The following is a 23,760-nucleotide window of genomic DNA, read 5'->3' as shown; positions in this document are numbered from 1 at the left end:
CCCACCCAGGATATTGGTGTGTGTGTGTGTGTGTGTGTGTGTGTGTGTATACAGCTATGCACACATGTGCACACATTATTCAGATATGTATATATATTTTCTCTATATGAATTCCACGTTTTTTAAGTTAATTTTATTATAAAAATTTAGTATTTTTGTCATTACCTTGAGAGGAAACATTTCTATTGTTGGCCCAGAGTAAACTGATGTCATAAAGTTAGATCAGAAAATCAGCATACATTCAGTATATATTCCTTAGTGAAGTAATAGTCAAAATATACCATTAGCGTAAAATTTGAGTAAAAATCTCAGAAGAGTGTGCACCTAACATTAAGCGAGGTTTTTTCCTTTTGTAAAGTGGGATGTGTGCGACTCGTCTTCTGTTTTAGCTTATTCATGTTTTCATCACGTTTCATGTGTCATTTCCATAATTCTGAAAGCTAATACTCCTAAAATAAAGTCAGCTGTTACAGGGTGTTATTCTTTGAATGTACTACTGTACTTAGTTCCGAGTACTACCTTTCGATTACTATCGATATTCATCGCACTACCTCAAGGTAGCTTCCTGCTTTCAAGCGGGTGGCCAGTTCTAATCCGTTACCGCTGCGAGTGAGGAAAGGACCGGGCCAGCAGAAAACACTCGGACCGCGGGAAGAAGCCGACCCTCGTGACGTCATCCGAAGTGGAGGCGCCGGGAGCCTCCCGGGACGCGCAGTGCCTGCGTGGGGCGCGGGAGTGTTTCGCGCATGAGCAATTCCACCGCCCCTCAGCAGCCGCCATTCTCCGTCTCGCTCCCCGGCGGGGAGAGGGCTCAGGCGCCTCCAGTCTGCTCGGCGCCGCGGAGGGCGGGGCCTGGAACCTGCGCGGTCCGGGAGCTGAGGCCGAGCCCCTGCAGGTGTGTCGGAGGCTTCGGTGCGGGTGCTACGCCGGGGGCAGGGGGAAGCCGGTCTCCACGGCCGCGCCGAGTCGGAGACCCTGGCAGCCACCGCCCCCCACCCCGACTCTGAGCGCCGGACTGGCCTCCGAGGAGGGCTGGGGAAGAGGCCAGGCAGGGGGCCTGGCGGGGAGGCTGGCTGTCCGCAGTGCGGTTCCTCCCCAGAAGCCTTGTTTCTCGACCTGCGTGAAAGGGGTGGCTGGAGGAGGCCTGGGGCGCCGGGCTTATAGCGGGACGTACGCGCGCGAGAACAACCGTTTGTGACGTGGATGCCAAACCCGTCACGTCGGCGCTGGCGCGTGGGCGGCGCAGGCTGTTGGAGATGTGGGTTGTAAAGCCTGAGGGGCTCGGGCTTAAGGCCACCGCCCGCCGGTAAATGGGCAGGTTAATCTGGGTACGACTCGGATACTCATCTGTAAAATTATAATAGCCTTTAGGGTCGTTTTTTGTATTGAATAGGGTAGTGTATATAAAGTACGTTAAGGATTCAATAAAGGTGAGCTGCTTTTCTCATTAAAAGGTATGCTGTTCTTTTCATTATTGGCTCATTTAATCATCTTAATCATCATGACCATCCTTTGAATCCGTATTTACCACCTCCATTTTAATAAATACAAGTACCGAAGGTACAGAGAGATAACTGGCTTAGCCATCATTAGCAGGGATTTGTTTTACTCTGTATCTCATGCTGTTTTCCACCCTAAAATCCACAGGCTTGGGTTGTATTTAATCCAGTGATTGTCCCTGAGCACCACCAGAGTAGAGTGTAGTGGACCTAATTGTACAATGTAGTATTCTATTTTCAAAAATTCTTGAGGCTTCCTTAAAACTCCTGTGTAAAAGGTTAATTAAGGCCTTTCCTGCATTCTCTAACCTGTCTTGATACCCAGATGACTGTTACACATGTGAATTTAAACCATAGTTGAAACCCTGAATTTTAAGTTTTACTGGAGAAGCTGAGAATCCTATCCAGGCCAGAGGGGAAATGGGACAGACTTTTTTAAAGATGAAAACTGCGATTTCATCCATGCTCCATATTATGAAGGTGATATCATAATGCCTCTGATTGGATGGTGTATCTAGGCTCTAGTAAGTAGGCATCGTGTAAGCACCAGGGAAGTGGTTTCTTCTGCATATGAGAAGGACCTCGGCATCTGGCACCTTTTGCTCCCCATGTGAAGTGCCTATTTTGGGATTATGGTGCCAAATTGTTATTTTAGAAGTTATATTTGTGTTAGTGTCAACAGTTTAGATGGCCATGTCAGAATTCATCAAGGCCTAATTAACATTTTACTCTAGGCCCCAGCCCAGGGTTGGAGGGGACAGTGAATTCTGGGGTTCTGTTGGATTTGTGGTACTGAATGAAGACTTATAGAATCAGAATAGTGCATGATTGTTTAAAATTACCTAATTCCTTCTCATGTTAAAGATAATAGCATAAGTGGGAAGCAGCCACATAGCACAGGGAGATCAGCTCCGTGCTTTGTGACCACCTAGAGGGGTGGGATAGGGAGGGTGGGAGGGAGATACAAGAGGGAAGAGATATGGACATATATGTATATGTATAGCTGATTCACTTTGTTGTACAACAGAAACTAACACACCATTGTAAAGCAATTATACTCCAATAAAGATGTTTTAAAAAAGATAATAACATAGAAACTAAGATAGTCACTAGGTTTGTTAATAGCAGAGCTTAGCATAGAACTGAAGCCTCCCTGTCACTGTACCATATTTTAGTCAAAATAGGGTTTTTGGAGAAGTGATTCTGGAGAAACTGAAATTTAGAGAGATGAAACATCTTATTTTCAAGAGCTCTGAAGACTTTCTAACCTTGTGGGGTTTATAGTATCAATAGGAAAAATTGTTATGACATGTAACTTAAAAGATTTTCCATATCAATAGATGTTTCTCTTCAACATCATTTGTGATGTCAGCATAGGGTTCCATACTTTGGATATATATTATATACCTTGCTTAACTAATCTGCTATTATTGGACATTTAAGTTTTATATTCTTTTGTGTTATTTAGTAATGGACATATAATTTTCAAAACAGCCAATAGGAAAGAAATGTTTAGATTAAAAAATGTCCCAGATTCATCAAGATTATATGAGAGTCACCAGTGGACAGGTGGGTACTCCTTTCTCATGGTCCTTCCTATTCCTTCTAATGGCTCAAAGAGACATTTACCCAGAGGTTTATCTTTTACTAAAATGTTGTATGTAAATTTCTCACAGGTGATTCCTGACTGCAAGATAAGGTCTCTTATGACTTCTGTCTTCCAACTTTCCCTGTTCTGACTTCATAGTTTCTATACTTTCCAATAGCAGCAGAAAATGAACAAGTTCCGGGTGAGTCATTTATTTACCTCTTAACTTTCACTCTGTGTGTGTTTTCAGTGAATTTTATGAACGAGAGCCCATATATTAAATTAGAAAAGTGGAAATCATTAAAAATCACCTTCAGGGAAAATACTGTTTGAATACAACAGCAGTTCCAAGGTGTGGTCTGGGAGCCCCAAGACCCTTTCCTAGGGTTTGTGAAGTCAAAACATAATACCAGGATGCAAATTGCCTTTTACACTGAGGACATTAGCACTGATGGTGTAAAAGCAATAGATTGCTGCCTATCTGGCATACATCAGGATGATGACACCAATGACCTTGTCTTCCTCTGCAGTAGTAAAAAAACTGCTACCTTTACTTAAGGATATCTTTGATGAAACAGTAAAAGTTCCTAATGTTATTAAATCTTGACCCTTGAGTACACATCTTTTTAATACTCAGTGGGATGAAATGGCAAGTTCACCTAAAGTACTTTTGCGGCATACTGAAGTATGATGGTTGGTTGTCTTGAGGAAAAGCACTTGTGTGATTGATTTGTGAGCTCACCTAGCCACTTTTTTTCATGGAATATCATTTTTATGTGAAAGAGCAACTGGCAGACAAACTACGGTATTCACATGGTATTCAAACATTTTCTCAACAATGAGTGATGTGAGCCTGTCATTTCAAGGAAAATAACTTAGTATTTGTTGCTAATATTAAAAGTTGAGCTTTCAAGTGAAAATTAGAATGTTGGAAAACTTGTGAAGTTGACAAATGCTGATACTTAAAGACTTTTCTGATGAGATTGGTAAGGATATTAACAAATGTGATTCTTTAATATTAAATAATAAAATGTGTCAACATTTGAGTAATATTTCTGATGTATCTGCTCAGAGGCAAACTCAAGCAGTTTAAGAGGACAGAGTGTTAGAAGTGAGGAACAGGGAATAAGTTGGTTAGGGAATGCCACTCTAAAAGGTAATATTTGAGGAATATCTTGAATTAAATGAGAGACAGCCAGGTAGAAATCTGGAGGAAGAGCATACTACATAGAAGGAATAGTAAATGCATACACCCTGAGGCACGTTCCAGAAACAGTATTTAGGATACTGAAACTAGAGAGAAGTGAACTTGGGGGAGAACAGTAAGAGGTAAAGAGGTAGAAGAGAGTAGAATGTATATGACTTTATAGGCTGTAGAAGACATGAATTTTGATTTTATTGGTTCATTAAATATTAAAAAAATCATACTTTATGCAAGTAATGTACATAATGTATATGTATAATTTAGGGAATACTGATTAAGTAACACCACTGTATCCCATATCTGGCTTAAGCAATGAAAATTACTAGTACTTTTGAAGCCCCTGTATGCCCTTCCTTAATCTCATCCCACCATTACCCAGAGAAAAGGAATCCTGAATTCTGTGGTAACCATTTCTTTGCTTTTTAAACTTAATTTTTAAAAACAAAATAGCATATTTAGCAATTAATTAAATGCCCAGCCCTTTGGTAAGCCCTTGACGTAGTTTATCTTACATAATTCTCACAGCCAACTTCTGAAGTGTTGTTATTATGACTATAACATAAATTTTCAGTGTGGACATTATCTATTATTAATTAGAGATCATAGCCTTTAGGCCTGATGGTGGAAAGAAAGAGACTCTAGAAAAATTTAACCTATTCTATGGTTCTGCTTTGGTCAGTCTTGAACTCATTTATACCTTATATATGAAAATTTCCTTATCCAGCATTTGTTCAGGTGTGGCACATGATGTTTTTCTTACCTTATGCTCTGTAATTAACTGCTGAGTGGTCAGTCTGGAACAAAAGAAATAACTAGTGAGGCTTTTTGTTTTTTGAAGTAGTTTTAAGTACAGTCATCACTACCTACTCTTGGAAAAATTTATTTTGTGCAGATAATTGGATTTTTTAAGGCATTTTGGCCAGATTAGAAAGTCTTTTTTATTCCTTCTTGCATCTCTTAAGTTCTGCTGCCATCAATTTCTGCTGTTTGAAAACATCCTTTATAGTTATTGTTTTTATTCTGCTTGCTTGTTGTTTTAGTGAGGGTCTGCTGGTGGAAAATTCTCAGTTTTCTTTATATGAAATATCCACGAAGAGCTTTTTCACTGTGTATAGAAATACTGGTTGACAGTTCTTACCTTTTAAAACACTGAAAAGCATTCATTGTCTTCTACTGGTACTATTGAAAATTCACCTGTTAACTTGTCACACCTTTGAAATAAATTTGTGTTTTGGGCTAGCTGCTTTTTAAGATCTCTTTTATCCTAGTATGTTTATATCTATATTTCTTTTTATCCTAATTAGAGTTACTGTACTTCCCTTGGGTTGAATATTTGAGTATTTTGTGTATTACACTGTATCTCCTTTATTGACTTTGAAGCTTTTTTTGTGTGTGTTATTTTGCTTATTGCTGAATCTGGAGATTACAACATGCACCATTAAAATAATGGTGTCTTCAAATACAGTATTCATGAACAGTGTAATAAACTTTTATCAGTATAATTCTCTTTACAGCCTCCTCACCCTGTGGTCCTTGTCTTATATCTCACTTATACATATATTTTTAACCCCCAATACTTGTTATTTTTGCTTTAAACAGTATTCATCTTTTAAAGAAACATGTGTGTGTTTGTGTGTGTGTGTGTGTGTGTGTAAATAAAACTCTTTTGTGTTTATGTACATATCTGCTTTGGGAGCTCTTTATTCCTTCCTACAGGTCTGGGGTTCTCTCTGATATCTTTTCCCTTCAGGCTAAGCAACTCATTTTATTATTTCATGTATTATTTCAGCACTGATGGTGACAAATTTACTTGGCTGGTCTTTCTGAAAATGTCTTTATTTCACCTTGGTTTTTGAAGGATATTTTGCCGGATATAGAACTTTATCGAGAGTTTTCTTTGTATCTGCATTTTTAGGATGTCTTTGTCTTCTGGCTTCTGTTGTTTCTGATGAGAAGCTAGTCTTCATCTTACTGTTACCCACCTGAATATAATGTGTTCTTTTCCTCTGTGCTTAAGATTTTCATTTTATCTTTAGTTTTCAATAGTTAGACCATGATGCACACAGGCATGATTTGTTTTGCATTTATCCCTTTTGAAGGATGACAAAGATTTGTGGGTTGTTGCCTTTTTTTTTTAACATCTTCATTGGAGTATAATTGCTTTACAATGGTGTGTTAATTTCTGTTGTATAACAAAGTGAATCAGCTATACATAAACATATATCTCCATATCTCTTCCCTCTTGCTTGTCCCTCCCTCCCACCCTCCCTATTCCACCCCTCTAGGTGGTCACAAAGCACCAAGCTGATCACCCTGTGCTATGCGGCTGCTTCCCACTAGCTATCTATTTTATGTTTGGTAGTGTATATATGTCCATGCCACTCTCTCACTTTGTCCCAGCTTACGCTTCCCCCTCCCCGTATCTTCAAGTCCATTCTCTAGTTGGTCTGCATCTTTATTCCTGTCTTGCTCCTAGGTTCTTCTGACCATTTTTTTCTTTTCTTTTTTTTAAGATTCCATATATATGTGTTAGCATACGGTATTTGTTTTTCTTTCTGACTTACTTCAGTCTGTATGAGACTCTCAAGGTCCACCCACCTCACTACAAATAACTTAGTTTCGTTCCTTTTTATGGCTGAGTAATGTTCCATTGTATATATGTGCCACATCTTTATCCATTCATCTGCTGATGGACACTTAGGTTGCTTCCATGTCCTGGCTGTTGGAAATAGAGCTGCAGTGAACATTTTGGTACATGACTCCTTTTGAATTACGGTTTTCTCAGGGTATATGCCCAGTAGGTTGTTGCCTTTTATCATTTTTTAAAATTCTTGGAACTCACTCTTCAGATAGTTTCTTTGCATCATTCTCTTTTTCTTTCTAAAATCCCAATTACACAGTGTTGAAATATGTACATATTGTCCTAAATGTTCAGATGCTCTGTTCAGTTTGGGTTGTTTTTTGTGTGTGTGTCCTTTAGTTTGGATATTTCTGTTGAGCTGACTGTTTTCAAGTTCATGGCATCCTTCTTTTGCTCTGTCAGTTCTCTTCACTCATAAGCCTGTAGAATCCACTTCTGATATTGTATCATTCAGTTCTAAAAATTCCTGTTTTTTCTTTTGTCTTTCTTTCTCTGCTAAGATTTCGCATCATTTCATTTATATTCTCAATTTTTTTTCACTAGGTCATTTGGTTTTATTTATTTAGTTTTAGTGTAATTACTTTAAAATCCTTATCTGCTAATCCCAACATCTAGGTTAATCTGTAGGTCTGTTTCAATAGGCTCCTTTCTTCAGTATGAATCAAAATTTTCTACCTCTTTACATGTCTCCTATTTCTTTATTATTGCTAGACATTATGTATAAAAGTACAGTAGGGATTGAAGTAAATAATACCTCCAGAAAAAGTCACGTCCCTTCCTCTGTCTGCTCGCTAAGTCAGATATGTAGCTGAGACGGCCCTGGGCTTTAGTGAGGTACTGTTCACCACCAAGCTTCACATGATTGAGGGCAGTATCAAGGCTTTCCCTTCAGGGGGCTTGGGTTGTGAACACCACCAAAGCTCCACTGATGTGCTTTTAGCTTAGCCACCAGCTTTTCTTTTGGGTGACTGAGGAGTTGCTGCCCTGTAGAGCTTTAAGTACCAGAGACATCTCTTCCTGCCCTGGTGCTCTGCTCCCAGCCTTTGGAGGGTTGTGGCCATGCACTCAGTAAAGGCCTGTGGGGGGAAAATGGTGAGTGTTTGTATTTCAGAGCATCCATATAAATTATGGAGCTTTCCTTTGGTTCCAGAAACTGCTTCCCCAACTTAAAATAAACTGACCACTTTGAGACATTTGATAGGAAGTAAAAAAGTTCTACAGAGGGGGCTTCCCTGGTGGCGCAGTGGTTGAGAGTCCACCTGCTGATGCAGGGGACAAGGGTTCGTGCCCCGGTCTGGGAGGATCCCATATGCCGCGGAGTGGCTAGGCCCATGAGCCATGGCTGCTGAGCCTGTGCATGCCAAGCCTGTGCTCTGCAACAGGAGAGGCCACAGCAGTGAGAGACCCGCGTACCAGCACGACCACAACAAAAAAAAAAGTTCTACAAATACTAAGCTTATGTTTGGGGACCTCTTGAATATGAAACTCCCACTCAGTCACCAGGTAGTATCAAAAGGCAAGTTGGTGTTGACTTGCTTTGTGACCAGGGGTCTTAGGGATGCTAATACATCACACAAGACCATAAGCAAACATTAAAAGTTTGTTAAAAGTTGAACCAGTTTCCTCTCTTCCCTACTTGCCCCCAAGAATGAAATAAGTTGTGGTTTTCTGTTGTCTTTTGAAATATTTGTCTCTTCTGAATTTTATCTTTTGTTCACCTTTGGATTCTCAGATCTCTGATTTTAGAAAACACTAGGTTAGAGGCTTGTTCTCGTTAAGGTTAAGATCAACTTCTCCTTTGCTTCTCAGAATTTGTTTCTATTCAGAATTTCTTTCTTTATGCTTATTTTAGAGATGCTGGCTCTGAGCTGCTTTCTGCTCTACATTTTTGCCCTGGCTATGAAATTGGAAAATGCCCTGAAAATGCTAACCAGAGGTATAAGACTCATCATAATTAATTTCACTTTTTTCTTGGATCTTTACCTCTCAAATTCTAGTGCTTAAGTTAATATTTGATGCTTTTGTATAGCTATTTTTAGTGTTTTGTAGTTTTTTTTATTTTTCTTTTTTAAAATTAAAGTATAGTTGACTTATTTTTAATTGTAGTAAAATACACATAACAAAATTTACCATCATAACCAATTTTAAATGTATAGCTGTGTGGCATTAAGTACATTCACATTGTTGTGCAACTGTCACCACCATCCGTCTCCAGAACTCTTTTCATCATCCCACACTGAAACTCCGCACAAATTAAACACTAACTCCCCACTCCCCCCATATGTTGGGAACCACCATTCTACTTTCTGTCTCTATGAATTTGACTACTCTAGGTGCCTTATATAAGTAGAATCACATAGTATTTGTCCTAGCTTATTTCACTCAGAACAGTGTCTTCAAGGTTCATCCATGCTGTAGCATGTCACAGAATGTCCTTCGTTTTAGAGGCTGAATAATATTCCATTTTGCTTATGTAATGTACATAATTTTGCTTACATTTGTTGATGGACACCTGGGTTGCTTATACCTTGTAGCTATTGTGAATAATGTTACTGTGAACATTGGTGTACAAATATGTTTGTGTCCCTGCTTTGAATTCTTTTGGATACATAACTAGGAGTGGAATTGCTGCATCATATGGTAATTCTATGTTTAATTTTTTTTGAGGAACTGCCATACTATATTCCATAGTGGCTGGACCACTTAACATTCCCACCAGCAATGCACAAGGGCTCCAGTTTCTCCACATCCTTGCCAATAGTTGATATTTTCTGATTTTCTTTGTTTTTTGGGTCTTCTTTTTTTTGAGAGTAGTAATGGGTGTGTCATGGGTGTGAAGTGGTTTTAGTTTTGTTTTTATTTTTATTTCTAACTTACAGCAAAATTCACTTGTTTTGGATGTACATTTCAATGACTTTTGACGTATGCATAAAGACATGTAATCATCACCACAGTCAAGATACAGAACAGTTTAATCACCTCAGCATTTCCTTGGTTCCCTCTATGTAGTCTCCCCATCACTAATTCCTAGCAATCACCAATTTATTCTTCATCTGTATAGTTTTGCCTTTTCGTGAATGTCATGTAAATTGAATCACATAGTATGTAGTTTTTTGAGACTACCTACTTTCATTTAGCATGACGCATTTGAGATTCGATCATGCTGTTGCATGTATCAGTAGTTCTTTTTTTACTGCTAAATAATATTCAGTTGTATGTGTATACCCCACACACCAGCTGAAAAATATTTGGGTTGTTTCTGGGTTTTTTGGCAATTATGAAAAGAGCTGTTATAAACATTTGCATTCAGATGTCTGTGTGTACACAGATTTTAATTTCTCTTGGGTAAATACCTAGGCATGTGCTTACCATGTCATATGGTCCTGTTATAATTAACTTTATAAGAAACTGCCAAACTGTTTTCCTGAGTAGCTTGTATTCTTACCACAATGTATCAGAGTTCCACTTGCTTCCCATTCCTTTGTTTTTGTCTAATTTATTTCTTTATTTTTGGCTGCATTGGGTCTTTGTTGCTGCATGCGGGCTTTCCCTAGTTGAGGCGAGCAGGGGCTACTCTTCCTTGCGGTGCGTAGGCTTCTCATTGCCGTGGCTTCTCTTGTTGCGGAGCACGGGCTCTAGGCGCACGGGCTTCAGTATTTGTGGCACGCGTGCTCAGTAGTTGTGGTGCACGGGCTTAGTTGCTCTGCGGCATGTGGGATCTTCCCGGACCAGGGCTCAAACCCGTGTCCCCTGCATTGGCAGGCAGATTCTTAACCACTGAGCCACCAGGGAAGTCCCTTGCTTCCCATTCTTGTCAGTACTTGGTATTTCAGGGTTTTTTTTCATTAAGTCATTTTGATAGGTAGGTATTGCTATCCCATTATGGTTTTAATTTTCATTTTTCTAATGACTAATGATACTGAAAATCTTTTGATGTGCTTGTTTGTTATCCATATATTTTCTTTTGTGAGTGTCTTCAAATCTTCTGTTCATTTTTAAATTGGGTTGTTTTCTTAATGAATGTTGAGAGTTCTTTATATGTTCTGGATACAAGTACAATGCTTTGTTAGATTTGTGATTTTCAAGTATTTTCCTATCTGTGGCTACTCTTTTCATTCACCTAACAGTGTCTTTCACAAACATGTGATGAACTCCAAATTTTTCTTTTTAGTTTCTTTTGGTATCATTTCTAAAAAGTCTTTGCTTATCTCGAGGTCACAAAGACTTTTCTTCTAAAAAATTTTGGAGTTTAACATTTCATATTTAGGTCTATAATTGGTTTTGAGTTGATTTTTGTATAAAGTGTAAGTTATTGGCTAACCTTCATTTTTATATATAGATGCCCATTATTTCCAGTGCCATTTATTGAAAAGCAAATGTATATATGTTATCTTAATACATATCAACTTAGCATGTATACGATAGATACAGAAATAATTAAAGATATGTGTATACACATGAGTTAATATGCAAACATACATTTACTAACTGTCTGCTGAAAGGGCCTATAAGCAGTGACACCTCAGTAGCCATGAGCAAACCCAGCACACAGATCTTGGTTTCTAACTATCTTTCTACAATAAAAGGAACCAGCATTCCGTGGAGAAATTGATTGATTTTGGGGCTGAGGCAAGGGTAGTACAAAATAAGTCCAGAGCATTTTGTACTGTCAGAAATTAAGGAAGAGCTCAAAAACAGGGTGATGGGGACATGTCAAATGAACATGGGCACCAACCCAAAAGAGCTTCTCATGGCAAAGCTAGAACAATTTGAGCAACAAAGTAAATAACATGGTATTGGATTCTAACCCAAAGCATTAAATATTTGAGAACATACTTATATAAGTAAATGATTGAATAAATGGGAAAAGAGAGCCCTTTGAAGGATTCCAAGTAATATATCTAGATTCTGCCCCCTCTTAGAGGTGGGGCTTATTCCCTCCTTTCTCGATTATGAGCTAGACTTAGTGATTTGCTTTCAAAGAATAGACTATGAAAAAGAAACATAGTTACTTTACAGTGGAGAAAAGTGGCAAACACTACCTTAAAAAGTGATCCAGGTTAACATCACCCATGATATCATGTACCCCCTGATATATTGTGATAAGAAGCATTCTTTGTTATTCTCCCACAAAACCTAAAATCTCAGTCTGATCAAGAGGGAAAAAAAACACCAGACAAATCCAAATTAAAGGGCATTCTAAAAAGTATCTGTTTAGTATTCATCAAAATTGTCAAGGTCATATAAAACAGGTAAGACTGTCACAAACCAGAAGAGACATGACAACTAAATGCAATATAGTATCCTGAATTAGATCTGGAATAGATAAAGGGACATTAAAGAAAAGACTGGTGAAAGTCTGGAGTTGGCTTAATAATCCATTTGTTCCAGCACTTGTTTTTTGAAAAGACTATCCTTAATCCACTGAATTTCTTTTGAACCTTTATCAAAATTATATGTGTGGTTCTATTACTGGACACTGTTTTTGTTCCAATGATCTGTGTGTTTATCCTTTTGCTAGTAACACAATTAATATAGCTTTGCAATAAGTCTTGAAATCAGGTAGTGGATTTGCTGATATTTTGTTGAGGATTTTTGTACTTATAACCATGAAAGATATTGGTTGGTAGTCACTATGGTGGTAAATGTTTAATCAGATTTTGGGGACTGGGAGAGAAATCTGGTTTGTACTGTTTACCAATTTCTATGGTATAAATACCCCTGCCGGGGCTAATTTCAAGCTACAAAATGCTGTTAATCAATTGCCCAAAATTTGACAATCAGCACTCTTGATCTGGTACAAACAGGTGCAAGCCACCACTGTAGTTTTCTTTCCTGATAATCCTTTTGTTAGGTTTGGGTATCAGGGTAACGTCGGCTTCATAAAATGAATTGAGAACGGTTCTCTCCTCTTTGTTTTATGAAAGAGATTGCATATAATTGGTATTGTTTCTGCCTTAAATGTTTGGTGGAATTCACCACTGAAATGTTTGGTGGAATTCACCACTGAGACCTGAAGATTTCTTTGTTAGAAGGTTTTGTTGGTTTAAATGAAGTGAAATTCACATAATATTGACCATTTTAAAGCGTACAGTTAGGTGACATTTAGCACATCCACAATGTTGTGGGACCACTACAACATATAGTTCCAAAACATTTTTGCCATCCCCAAAGAAAACCCCATTCCCATTAAGCAATCATTACCTAGTCCCTCTCCCTTTAGCCTCTGGCAATTACCAATCTACTTTCCGTCTCTGTGCATTTACTTATTCTGGATATTTCATATAAGTGGAATCATATAATATGTACCTTTTCTATTTGGCTTCTTTCACTTAGCATAATGTTTTCCAAGTTCATTCACCCTATACCATGTATCAATACTTAATTTTTATGGCAAAATAATATTCCATTGTATGTTTATACCACAATTGTTTATCTGTTCATCCACTGATGGGCATTTAGGTGGTTTTCACTTTTTGGCTGTTGTGAATAGTGCCACTGTGAACTTTTGTGTACAAGTATGATGGGTTGTTTGGTATTTGTATGTTTAACTTTCTGAGCAACTGCCAAACTTTTCCACAGCAGCTGTACCGTTTTACATTCCCACAAGCAATATATAAGGGTTACAGTTTCTCCACAACTCCCCATCACCTGTTATTTTCTGTTTTTTTTTTTAAAAAAAAACACCCATCATAGTAAATATGAAGTGGTATAATTGTGGTTTTGATTTGAATTTCCCCTAAGGACTAATGATGCTGAGCATCTTTTCATGTGCTCATTTGTATAACTTAAAGAAATGTATGTTCAATTTCTTTGCCCATTTTCTGGCTGGGTTATCTTTTCTGTTATTGAATTGTAAGTATATTTTATATATTCTGGATAATAACACCTTTATCAGATATGTGATTTGCAAATATTATATTACATTCTGTGAGTTGTCTTTTTCCTATTTTGGTAATATCCTATGATGCATACAAGTTATATATATAAAATTTCATTGGCTGCCACGCCACATGGCATGTGGGATCTTAGGTCCCTGACCAGGGATCAAACCTGCGCCCCTTGCATTGGAAGCGTGGATTCTTTACAGCTGGACCGCCAGGGAAGTCCCCATAAAAATTTTAAATTTTGATAAAGTCAGCTTATTTTTCTTTTACTGCTTGTACTTTTGGTGTCATATCTAGAATCCATTGCCAAATTCAAGGTAAGGAAATTTATTCCTATGTTTTCTTCTGAGTTTTATCTCTTAATATTTAGGTCAGTGATCTATTTTGAGTTAATTTTTTTTTATATGGGGTGAAGTAGAGGTCAGGTTTCGTTCTTATGCATGTGGACATTTGGTTGTCGCAGTGCCATTTGTTGAAGAAACTATTCTTTCTCCATTGAATGGTCTTGTCTTCCTTGTTGAAAATCAGGTGGCCATAGATGTATGGTTTTATTTCTAGACTTTCATTTCTATCCCATTGCACAATATGTCTATCTTTATGCAATCACACTGTTTTGATGCTTTATAGTAAGATTTGAAATAAGTGTGAGTCCTCCAACTTTGTTTCTTTCCCAATTTTGTTTTGACTGTTAGGGACTACTTGCAATTCCATATGAATTTGCGGATTGGCTTTTCCATTTCTGTGCAGAAGTCATTGGGATTTTATTAGGGATTGCACTGAACTTGTAGATTCCTTGGAGTAGTACTGTCACTTGAACCATATTAAATCTTATAGTCTATGAACATAGAATGTCATTTCTTTTATTTAGGTCTTCTTTAATACTTCCAGCAATGTTTTGCAGTTTTCAGTGTATAAGTCTTACACCTCCTTGAGTAAATTTATCCCTAGGTATTTTATTCTTTTTGGTGCTACATTAAATGGAATTGTCTTAATTTCTTTTTTGGATTTTCATTACTGGTATATAGAAACACAACCAATTTTTGTGGGTTGATCTTATAATTCTGCAACATGCCGACTTTGTTTATGAACTCTATTAGTTTTCATTTTTGTGGATTCTTTGGGATATTCTATATGTAGATTAATGTCATCTGCAAATAGAGATAGTTTTTTTTTTTTTTCCTTTCCAGTTTGGGTGCCTTTATATCCTTTTCTTGTAAAACTGCTCTGGCTAGAACTTCCAGTACAGTGTGGATTAGAAGTGGCAGAAGCAGGCATCCTTGACTTGTTCCTGGTCATAAGGAGAAAGTTTTCAGTCTTTCACTACTGAGTATGCTATTACCTGGGGTAGAGGTGGATTTAAAATGTTGTTTATCATTTTGAGGAATTTCCTTCTATTTCTAGTTTACTGAGTGTTTTTATCATGAAAGAGTGTTGAAGTTTGTCAAACACTTTTTGTGAGTCAATTAAAATGATCTTCTACTTTTTCCCCTTTGCTCTATTACTGTAATTGATTGACTTTTGTATGTTGAACCACTCTTGCATTCCTGGGATAAATCACACAAGGTCATGGTATAGATTATAATTTATTTTTTTATTTTGTTGGATTTGATTTACTAGTAATATGTTAAAGGTTTTCGTCTTTATATTCATAAAAGATATTTTAACTCTTTATAGGGTAGAATACTTATCTCCACTTCATTTAATTCTTTTTCTGAGGTTTTGTCTTGTTCTTTTGTTTGGAACATATTCCTCTGTCTCCTCATTTTGCCTAATCCTCTGTTTTTATTTCCATGCATTTGGTAGGTTGGTTACATTTCTCAATCTTAGAGAAGTAATCGTATGTAGGAGATGTCCTCTGAGGCCCAGCAGTATATTCCCCTGTGATCACCAGAGCTATAAGCTCTACGGGTTCCCTATATGTGGGCTACATGAATCCTTCCTTGTTGCGGGGCCGACTATTGTGGGCACACTGGTAGGCAGGGCTGACCCTCAGCCCTGTTGGAAGCCAGGCCCTGCCTCATCCAGTGGCTCCCGGCCCACTGTTGGGAGGGGCTGAGTCCCTGCCTGGCTAGCTGCACGGCCTGTGGGGTGCCTGGAATGGGACCCAACGTGGCTGGCTGCTTGGCCTGAAGTGTCCTGGGATTGGTGATGACCCATTGGTGGGCATGGAAGCCTCCAGCACTAATAGGCTAGAGGGAGGACTCCAGAATGGTCCCTATTAGCACCAGTGTCCTCATGGTAGAACAAGCTCCCAAAATGGCTGCTGCCAGTGTCTGTGTCTCCAGGGGGAGTTCCAGTTGCCTCCTCCCTCTCCAGGAGGCTCTCCAAGGTCAGCAAGTGGGTCTGAGGAAGGCTCCTTTCAAATTACTCCCTCTGCACTGTGACTTGGAACGTGTCAGATTTTTGCATGCACCCTTTAAGAGTGGAGTCTGTTTTCTACAGTCCTCTGGCTCTCAAGCCGTACTGGCCTTCAAAGCCAGACGTTCTGGGGGTTCGTCTTCCTGGTGCAGGACCCCCCAGGCAGGGGAGCCCAATGTGGGGCTCGGACCCCTTACGCCTTGGGGACAATCTCTACAATTTTGGTTATCCTCCCATCTGTGGGTCACCTACATGGGCGTGTGGGTCTTGACTATACTGTGTCTCTTCCCCTCCTACCCATGTCACTGTGGTTCCTTCTTTGTATCTTTAGTTGTGGGGAATATTTTCTGCTACTCTTCAGATAATTTTCAGAGATTGTTGCTCTGTGAATAGTTGTAATTTCAGTGTGCCTGTGGGAGGAGCTCAGCTCAGAGTCTTCCTTCTCCACCATCTTGGCCATCCTTTGTGACCATCTTTCATCTTGTACATACTTCTGTCATAGCACCTGCTATGCATATTGCATTTAAGAATTTAATCTTTGCCTCCCTGTCAGCATGTAAGCTCCTTGATGACAAGAACAGTTGCTTTCGGGACTTCCCTGGTGGCGCAGTGGTTGGGAGTCCGCCTGCCGATGCAGGGGACACGGGTTCGTGCCCCGGTCCGGGAAGATCCCACATGCCGTGGAGCAGCTGGGCCCGTGAGCCATGGCTGCTGAGCCTGCGTGTCCAGAGCCTGTGCTCCACAACGGGAGAGGCCACAACGGTGAGAGGCCCACGTACCACAAAAAAAAAAAAAAAAAAAAAAAAAATAGCTTTCATTCATCTCTCTATCTCTGGCAGAGTTCCAGGCATGGAGTGATATCTGAGTAAATATATACTGAACAAATATTTTATATATGTATAAAGCAGGGTGGCAATATATCTAACTGCAGAATAAATACTATAGTTAGCACATTAACAGTTCACATGTCTTTTTGATGGTACTGTATTTTGATCGCTTCAGTTTTAACTGAAATACGTTGTTTCAGGGACCAGTAACATTCAAGGATGTTACTGTGGAATTCACCCAGGAGGAGTGGCAGTTGCTGGATGCTGCTCAGAGGACCCTGTATAGGGAGGTGATGCAGGAGAACTATCGTCACCTCATCTCAGTGGGTGAGGAAATCTTCCCTATCTGTAACTCCCAGTAGTTTGCATTTCCTTTCTCAGTTACTGGAATTTGTTAAGTCCCCTATAGCGTTGAATACTAGCTTTGTTTTAGGGGTCAAAGTTGATGAATCCATTTTGGGTACCAGAAAAATATGTGTGTCCCCATGCACTCCACTGATACAATCTAAATTTGCCAAGCCTATGTGGGACCTTCCTTGTTCTGCTCCTAAACTGCACTTCCTTATCCTTCAGAGTTGCTGTATTCCAAGCAATTTGTATTGTTTTCTTTATCTTTCTATTAATAGGTTATTGTGTGAATAAGCCAAATGCAGTCTTCAAGTTGAAGCAAGGAAAAGAGCCATGGATATTAGAAGTAGAATTTCCACGTCAGAAGTACCCTGGTAAGTTAGAAATTATAACCTGTGAGGAGGTTGGTGCCTTTGACTTTTGAAATTTTTTTTTTCAGGAATCTCTTTTTTAAATGCCCTGTACTTTTGGAAATGATTGAGGATACTTGATCTGCATATGTAAGCAACATAAATCACAATTCCAGTTTTCGTTCTCCATCTAAATTCCCTCTTTTGCTTGACATTTTTTAAATAGATTTACCTCTCTTCCCTATATACTAACTTTGACTTAAACTTTCATTTTGTCTTTTTTCTAGAATTCCCAGTTACTACTTGCCATTAAAGTATGCAACTATAATCTTAAAATCTGTCTTATAAATTTTGTCAAATGGCATTTTCCTCCTTTCATTAACAACAAAATGCCTTAGTTTTTTCAGCACCCATTTTAATTTCCTATTCTCTCTTTAAACTCTGAAATCAGTTTACAAATCATTATGCCTTTCATCGGTTATATTATTTCGGAGTAGATACAAAATACACCTAATTTTCTGTCAAGAGCTAGTCTGGCACTTTATTGCCTACTGCATCTTATTATTTATTTATGTATTTACTTTTGGCTGCGTTGGGTCTTGGTTGCTGCACGCGGGCTTTCTCTAGTTGCGGCGAGCGGGGGCTACTCTTGGTTGCAGTGCACAGGCTTCTCATTGTGGTGGCTTCTCTTGTTGCGGAGCATGGGCTTCTAGGCGCGCAGGCTTCAGTAGTTGTGGTTCACGGGCTCTAGAGCGCAGGCTTGGTAGTTGTGGTGCACAGGCTTAGTTGCTCCGTGGCATGTGGGATCTTCCCAGACCAGGGCTCGAACCTGTGTTCCCTGCATTGGCAGGCGGATTCTTAACCACTGGGCCACCAGGGAAGCCCTGATTCTTATTTTTCCTTGTGGCCCCAAAACACATGCTAATTTTCATTTCATCTGCTCTCTTAAATGTCTTTCATATGTAAGATCTTATGTCATGAGTATCCAAGTTAACCTTGTACATGTCCTTATCAAATAACTTTTTTTATGTTTTCCCCACAAATGCCATGAAATTCTAACCCCAAGCCTCTGCTCATAATCTTTCACTTTCTTTCAAGCATTTAAAGATGAATAAATATGAAGGTCCATAAAGATTCTAGGACAATGTTGAATAATTACTCTTTAAAGATCAGGCAGCAAATTGAAGCAGACATGTGGGAGCTAAGATGTGAAAGCAGAATAAAACTAGTGTTGAGTCATAGGTAACTCTCTTTTGGAGATGCAGTATTTGGTGGTCAGCATTGAAAATCTCTGGTGCTACAACTGGGAATTCGTTCTGTTATAAGGATGGCTTGCACTCTGCTTTTCTTTAATCTTTCCTTTTGGATGTATGTGTTTCTGGGTCTTCTGAACCAGCAAAAATTAAGCCAACTAGACAGAGCGGAATTTTCCTCTGAACGTTAGGAAATGGATGTTTTGAGAAAGTCACTTTAGTGTTGGCATCGAGATTGTTGTATTATGGGTAAAGAGAAATAAAGTGCAAGTTTATAGTCTACTGATTACTAGGAATCCTAACACAGTAAACTAGGTTTGAGTGGGTAAAGACCCTATACTTTAGCTCTTTCATCCAGTTTAATCTTTCCTCTGATATTTGCAGTGAACACAGTTGTCTACTAATTTTTATTTTCACCCTACTTACTATTCATTGTCCTTAATGGACTCACAGCATTCTCTGTGTCTCACATTACTGTTCAGCAGCACTTTGAATGTCCTTTGTTCTCTGCTCCCTATTCTTTGTTTTTTTTTAATTTTTTGGCTTAACCTTCTCCAGGTTTTTAAGATCATATTTGTAGTGTCAAAGATACTTGGGTTTATAACCAGGTCCCTTCCCCTCTGCTATAGCAGTTTTTAGTGTTATTTATGTTTCTTCTAAACCACTGAGATAGAGGAAGTTTGCACTTGAGAGTTCCTTCATTTGAGGATATTGGCCTGAAGCCTAAGAATCCACCCTATGACCATAATAATGTGTTAAGATTTATACGGTATTAAATTTTGGATTCCTTTGTAGAAGACCTATGGAATACTCATGACCAAGGAGCAAGATACCAGGAAAGCCAAGCTAAAAATTCAAGGCAAGTTCAAGAATTCAATTTTGAGATTAGAAGCTTCGTAAGAAAGGGTCTTGATGGGGGTACTAGAAGTGAGAGAGCACTAGTTAATAATAAATGTGAAAAAACTAACACTGGAGAAAATTCCAAAGAACATAATCCAAATGGGAAAGCCTTGTTTCATAATAGAGACCTTGTTTATAATTCAAGATCAGGAGATTACAACTTTGCAACAGTCTTTTGATTCTTCTTACTTACACGATAAGGGAGGCTTTATTACACAAAGTGGAGTTCAGGCAGTTGAGAGACCTATAATGCAAGTGAAATTCCTTCTACCAAATGTTAAGCCATAATGTATTTCAACATAGAATATTCACAATGGAGAAGCCCTATGAATCTAATGAATATTGGAAAAATCTCTAGAAATTGGTTTTCAGAGTTACTTGGAAAATATACACAGCAGACCAAAAAAAAAAAAGCCTTATACATTAATGAATCTGGAAATTTCTCTCTAGGAATGGAGAACTCACAAAACATCAGAAAACTCATACCAATGAGAAATCCTATAAATGCAATGAATGTGGAAAGTCCTTCTGCCAGAAGTCTGTCCTCATAATACATGAGCATACTCATTCAAAGGACAAACCCAGTGAATGTGGGAAATTTGTCTCTCGGAATGGAGACCTCACAAGACAACAGAAAACTCCTACCAGAGAGAAGACCTATGAATGTAAAGAATGTAAGAAAACTTTCTACCACCTGTCATCTCTCAGTAGACATTTGAGAACTCATGCAGGAGAGAAACCCTATGAATGTAATCAGTGTGAGAAATCCTTCTACCAGAAGCCACACCTCATGGAACATCAGAAAACACACACAGGAGAGAAACCCTATGAATGTACTCAATGTGGGAAGTTCTTCTACGTTAAGGCATACCTCATGGTACATCAGAAAACACACACAGGGGAGAAACCATATGAATGTAAGGAATGTAGGAAATCCTTTTCCCAGAAATCACACCTCACAGTACATCAGAGAACACATACAGGGGAGAAACCCTATAAATGTAAGGAATGTGGGAAATTCTTCTCTAGAAATTCACACCTCAAAACTCATCAGAGAACTCACACGGGAGAGAAACCCTATGAATGTAGGGAATGTGGGAAATGCTTCTACCAGAAGTCAGCCCTAACAGTACATCAGCGAACTCACACAGGGGAGAAACCCTTTGAATGTAATAAATGTGGAAAAAACTTTTACTATAAATCAGACCTCACTAAACATCAGAGAAAACACACAGGGGAGAAGCCCTATGAATGTAATGAATGTGGTAAATCTTTCTCTGTGAATTCAGTCCTCAGATTACATCAAAGGACTCACACAGGAGAGAAACCCTATGAATGTAAAGAATGTGGGAAATCCTTCTCTCAGAAATCACATTTTGTCATACATCAGAGAAAACACACAGGAGAGAAACCCTATGAATGTCAGGAGTGTAAGGAAACTTTTTTCCAGAAATCAAAACTCACTGCACATCAGAAGACACACACAAAGGGAAAAGCTTATAAAGAGTATAAATTGGGAAGTTCTTCTGTCTGAATTTATCCTTCAGAATAATCAGGTAATTTACATGAGACAAAAACCTTATGAAATATCAGTATGGGAAAATTTCAGCCACAGTCTTTCATCATGGAGAGAAAGTCTGTAAATATTTTAGGGAGAAATTTTTACCATATTTCAGACTTTCACTAAGTATCAGACAACTTAGATGGTAGAAACACTACAAATTGTAAAACATGAGGGAAACCTCTCTTTCAGAAGTCATACTTTATTGTACAGCATAGAAACCATACGAGAGAAATCCTGTAAGTAAATGAATGTAAGGAAATTTCTGTCAGGGTAGCCATCATTTAGACATCCAAAAGCTCACGAGTGAGAGATTCCTATCAGTATCCTGACCATTCAGAAATCTTTTTATATCAGTTGGACTTAGAATACTGTAAAAGGGGATAATCACAAAGACTGAAACACATATGGAAGGCTTTATCAAGAAGTGATGTTTTGGTGAATGTCAGATCAGTGATAAAGTATAGAACCTTTATAAGTATTTAAATATGTGAAAGCTTTTTAACAAAAATTCCAAGAGAATCTGTACCTAGGGTAACACTTTTACTAGAAGTCATGTTGCAGAAATCTGATTACAAGGTGGTTGTTTTTCTTTTAAAGAAACCTGCAAATATCTAGATATATGGAGCTTCTTAAAAAGCACAAATAAATTGAATAACCAGGTGACATCATTAAACACATGTGAAGAGTCCTGTAGTATGTAGGACTTATGTGTGAATGTCAGTGTGCTACAGAACACAGATTGTGGATGTTTGATGTGCATGTGGACCCATCCATAACTGTACATAGGGAAATATGTAGCCTTATTTAGTTCAGTAACTTTTTTTTTTTGCGGTACACGGGCCTCTCACTGCTGTGGCCTCTCCCGTTGTGGAGCACAAGGCTCCGGACGTGCAGGCTCAGCGGCCATGGCTCACGTGCCTAGTCGCTCCCCAGCATGTGGGATCTTCCCGGACTGGGGCACGAACCCGTGTCCCCTGCATCAGCAGGCGGACTCTCAACCACTGCACCACCAGGGAAGCCCTTAGTTACGTAACTTTTATGTATATGAAGATATTAAGTCTCAGCAGTGACTCTTGTTAATAGAATGTGTATTTAAGTGTAATACTCTTTTAAAATTATAATGTATCTTTTTCTCCTATTTCTGAATGGATTTGGATTTTACTGAACTAATCTTTCAGAAAGAAGCTAAAAATGTTTTTGTAAATTTTTCAACTCATGGTCAGCCAAATTTTACATTAGGGATACATTTATTTATAGGAAAAACCTAAGTTCATTTTAAGAAACAGCTGAAAACACCCTACACAATAAAAAAATGCTATGTAAAGAAACGTCTGTCTTAGTGTTGTTTTAGCAGATTGCAGAGCTGTCTGAATTTGTATTTTGTATGAGAGTCCTAAACATTCTTCACTACCTTTTTCTTCCTGGTAGAAGCAACATGATATAGAGGTTAAGAGTGTGGACTCTGGACTCCTACTGCCCAGGCTCAGTTTCCAGCATGAAGCATGCACTTAACCTCTCTGTGCCTCAGTTTCCTTTTCCATAAAAAAGAAGTGATAATGTGTTAGGATTGTTGTGAGGTGTAAAAAGTTAATATTTTTAAAGCACTTAGAATAGTGTCTGAGACACAGGAAGAGCTATATGTTAGATACTATCATCATTATAATTTGTATTTCTTGAATTATGTTGCAAAATAAATAAAAGGTTGACTACCAGCATTCATCCCTCACTTCATTGCTGTAGTGCCTTGGTTTGGTTTGGTTGTACATTTTTCCACAAGTGATTCAGATCTGGCCCACTGCCTGCAAGCTAAGAATGGTTTTACATTTCTGAATGGTAGAAAAATTAAAGAATATCTTGTGACATGTGAAAATTATATGATATTCAAACTTAAGTGTCTATAAATACGAATTTTATTACAACACTAATACAAAAACAAAGCAAAAAACATTTGTACCTGTTTTGCCTGTGGCTGCCTTCACATTACAGTAGCAGAGGTGAGTGTTATGCCTCACATGCCTAAGATGAGCCTAAGATAGTTACTATCTGGTGCTTTACAAATTTAAGTTTTCTTAGAGCTGAAAACATCACAGCCAATGTAAAGGTATACTTTTATATATGGTATGTGTTTCAGAAATGATGCATATAGCAATCTGTGGGTAGGTGGGGGGTTTTCCAATATATTATGTGCATTATATTTATATGTTACAAGACTAAGCATTAGAATTTTTTTTCAAATGTGTTTTACCTGCTGGACTGTTGTAACATCAAAGCAAATTTCCTGATGGAATGTAGCAGTAAATTATGAAATAAACATTGTCTAAGTTAAATTAATTGATCCCTA

At 38.4% G+C, this 23,760-nt stretch overlaps 2 protein-coding genes across 2 annotated transcripts in view; one reads left to right on the top strand and one right to left on the bottom strand.

Annotated features, from left to right (window-relative positions):
• Nucleotides 1-23,760, bottom strand: part of LOC112412358 (zinc finger protein 33B-like) — a 77,411-nt gene that overhangs the window by 5,609 nt on the left and 48,042 nt on the right. The window lies entirely within an intron of this gene.
• On the top strand, nucleotides 227-23,760 carry ZNF25 (zinc finger protein 25). The gene is made up of 6 exons (XM_024764037.1): nucleotides 227-895; nucleotides 3,176-3,289; nucleotides 17,205-17,331; nucleotides 17,631-17,726; nucleotides 19,751-19,814; nucleotides 20,306-23,760. The coding sequence occupies exons 2-6, from the start codon at nucleotides 3,275-3,277 to the stop codon at nucleotides 21,387-21,389; spliced, it is 1,386 nt and encodes a 461-aa protein (XP_024619805.1). The 5' UTR covers nucleotides 227-895; nucleotides 3,176-3,274; the 3' UTR covers nucleotides 21,390-23,760.

Source organism: Neophocaena asiaeorientalis, unplaced genomic scaffold, assembly GCF_003031525.2.
Source record: "Neophocaena asiaeorientalis asiaeorientalis breed wild unplaced genomic scaffold, Neophocaena_asiaeorientalis_V1.1 scaffold1133, whole genome shotgun sequence".
In the NCBI taxonomy this organism is placed as follows: domain Eukaryota; kingdom Metazoa; phylum Chordata; class Mammalia; order Artiodactyla; family Phocoenidae; genus Neophocaena; species Neophocaena asiaeorientalis.
Note: the sequence above shows the minus strand (reverse complement) of the source record. Positions and strands in the feature narration are given on the sequence as shown.

What these genes read in the sequence shown, in the direction of transcription:
- ZNF25 (XM_024764037.1), top strand. An exon ending in TCGTCACCTCATCTCAGTGG is followed by an intron (nt 17,332 to 17,630) that starts GTGAGGAAATCT and finishes TTCTATTAATAG; the next exon opens with GTTATTGTGTGAATAAGCCA. An exon ending in AGCCAAGCTAAAAATTCAAG is followed by an intron (nt 19,815 to 20,305) that starts GCAAGTTCAAGA and finishes ATTTCTCTCTAG; the next exon opens with GAATGGAGAACTCACAAAAC.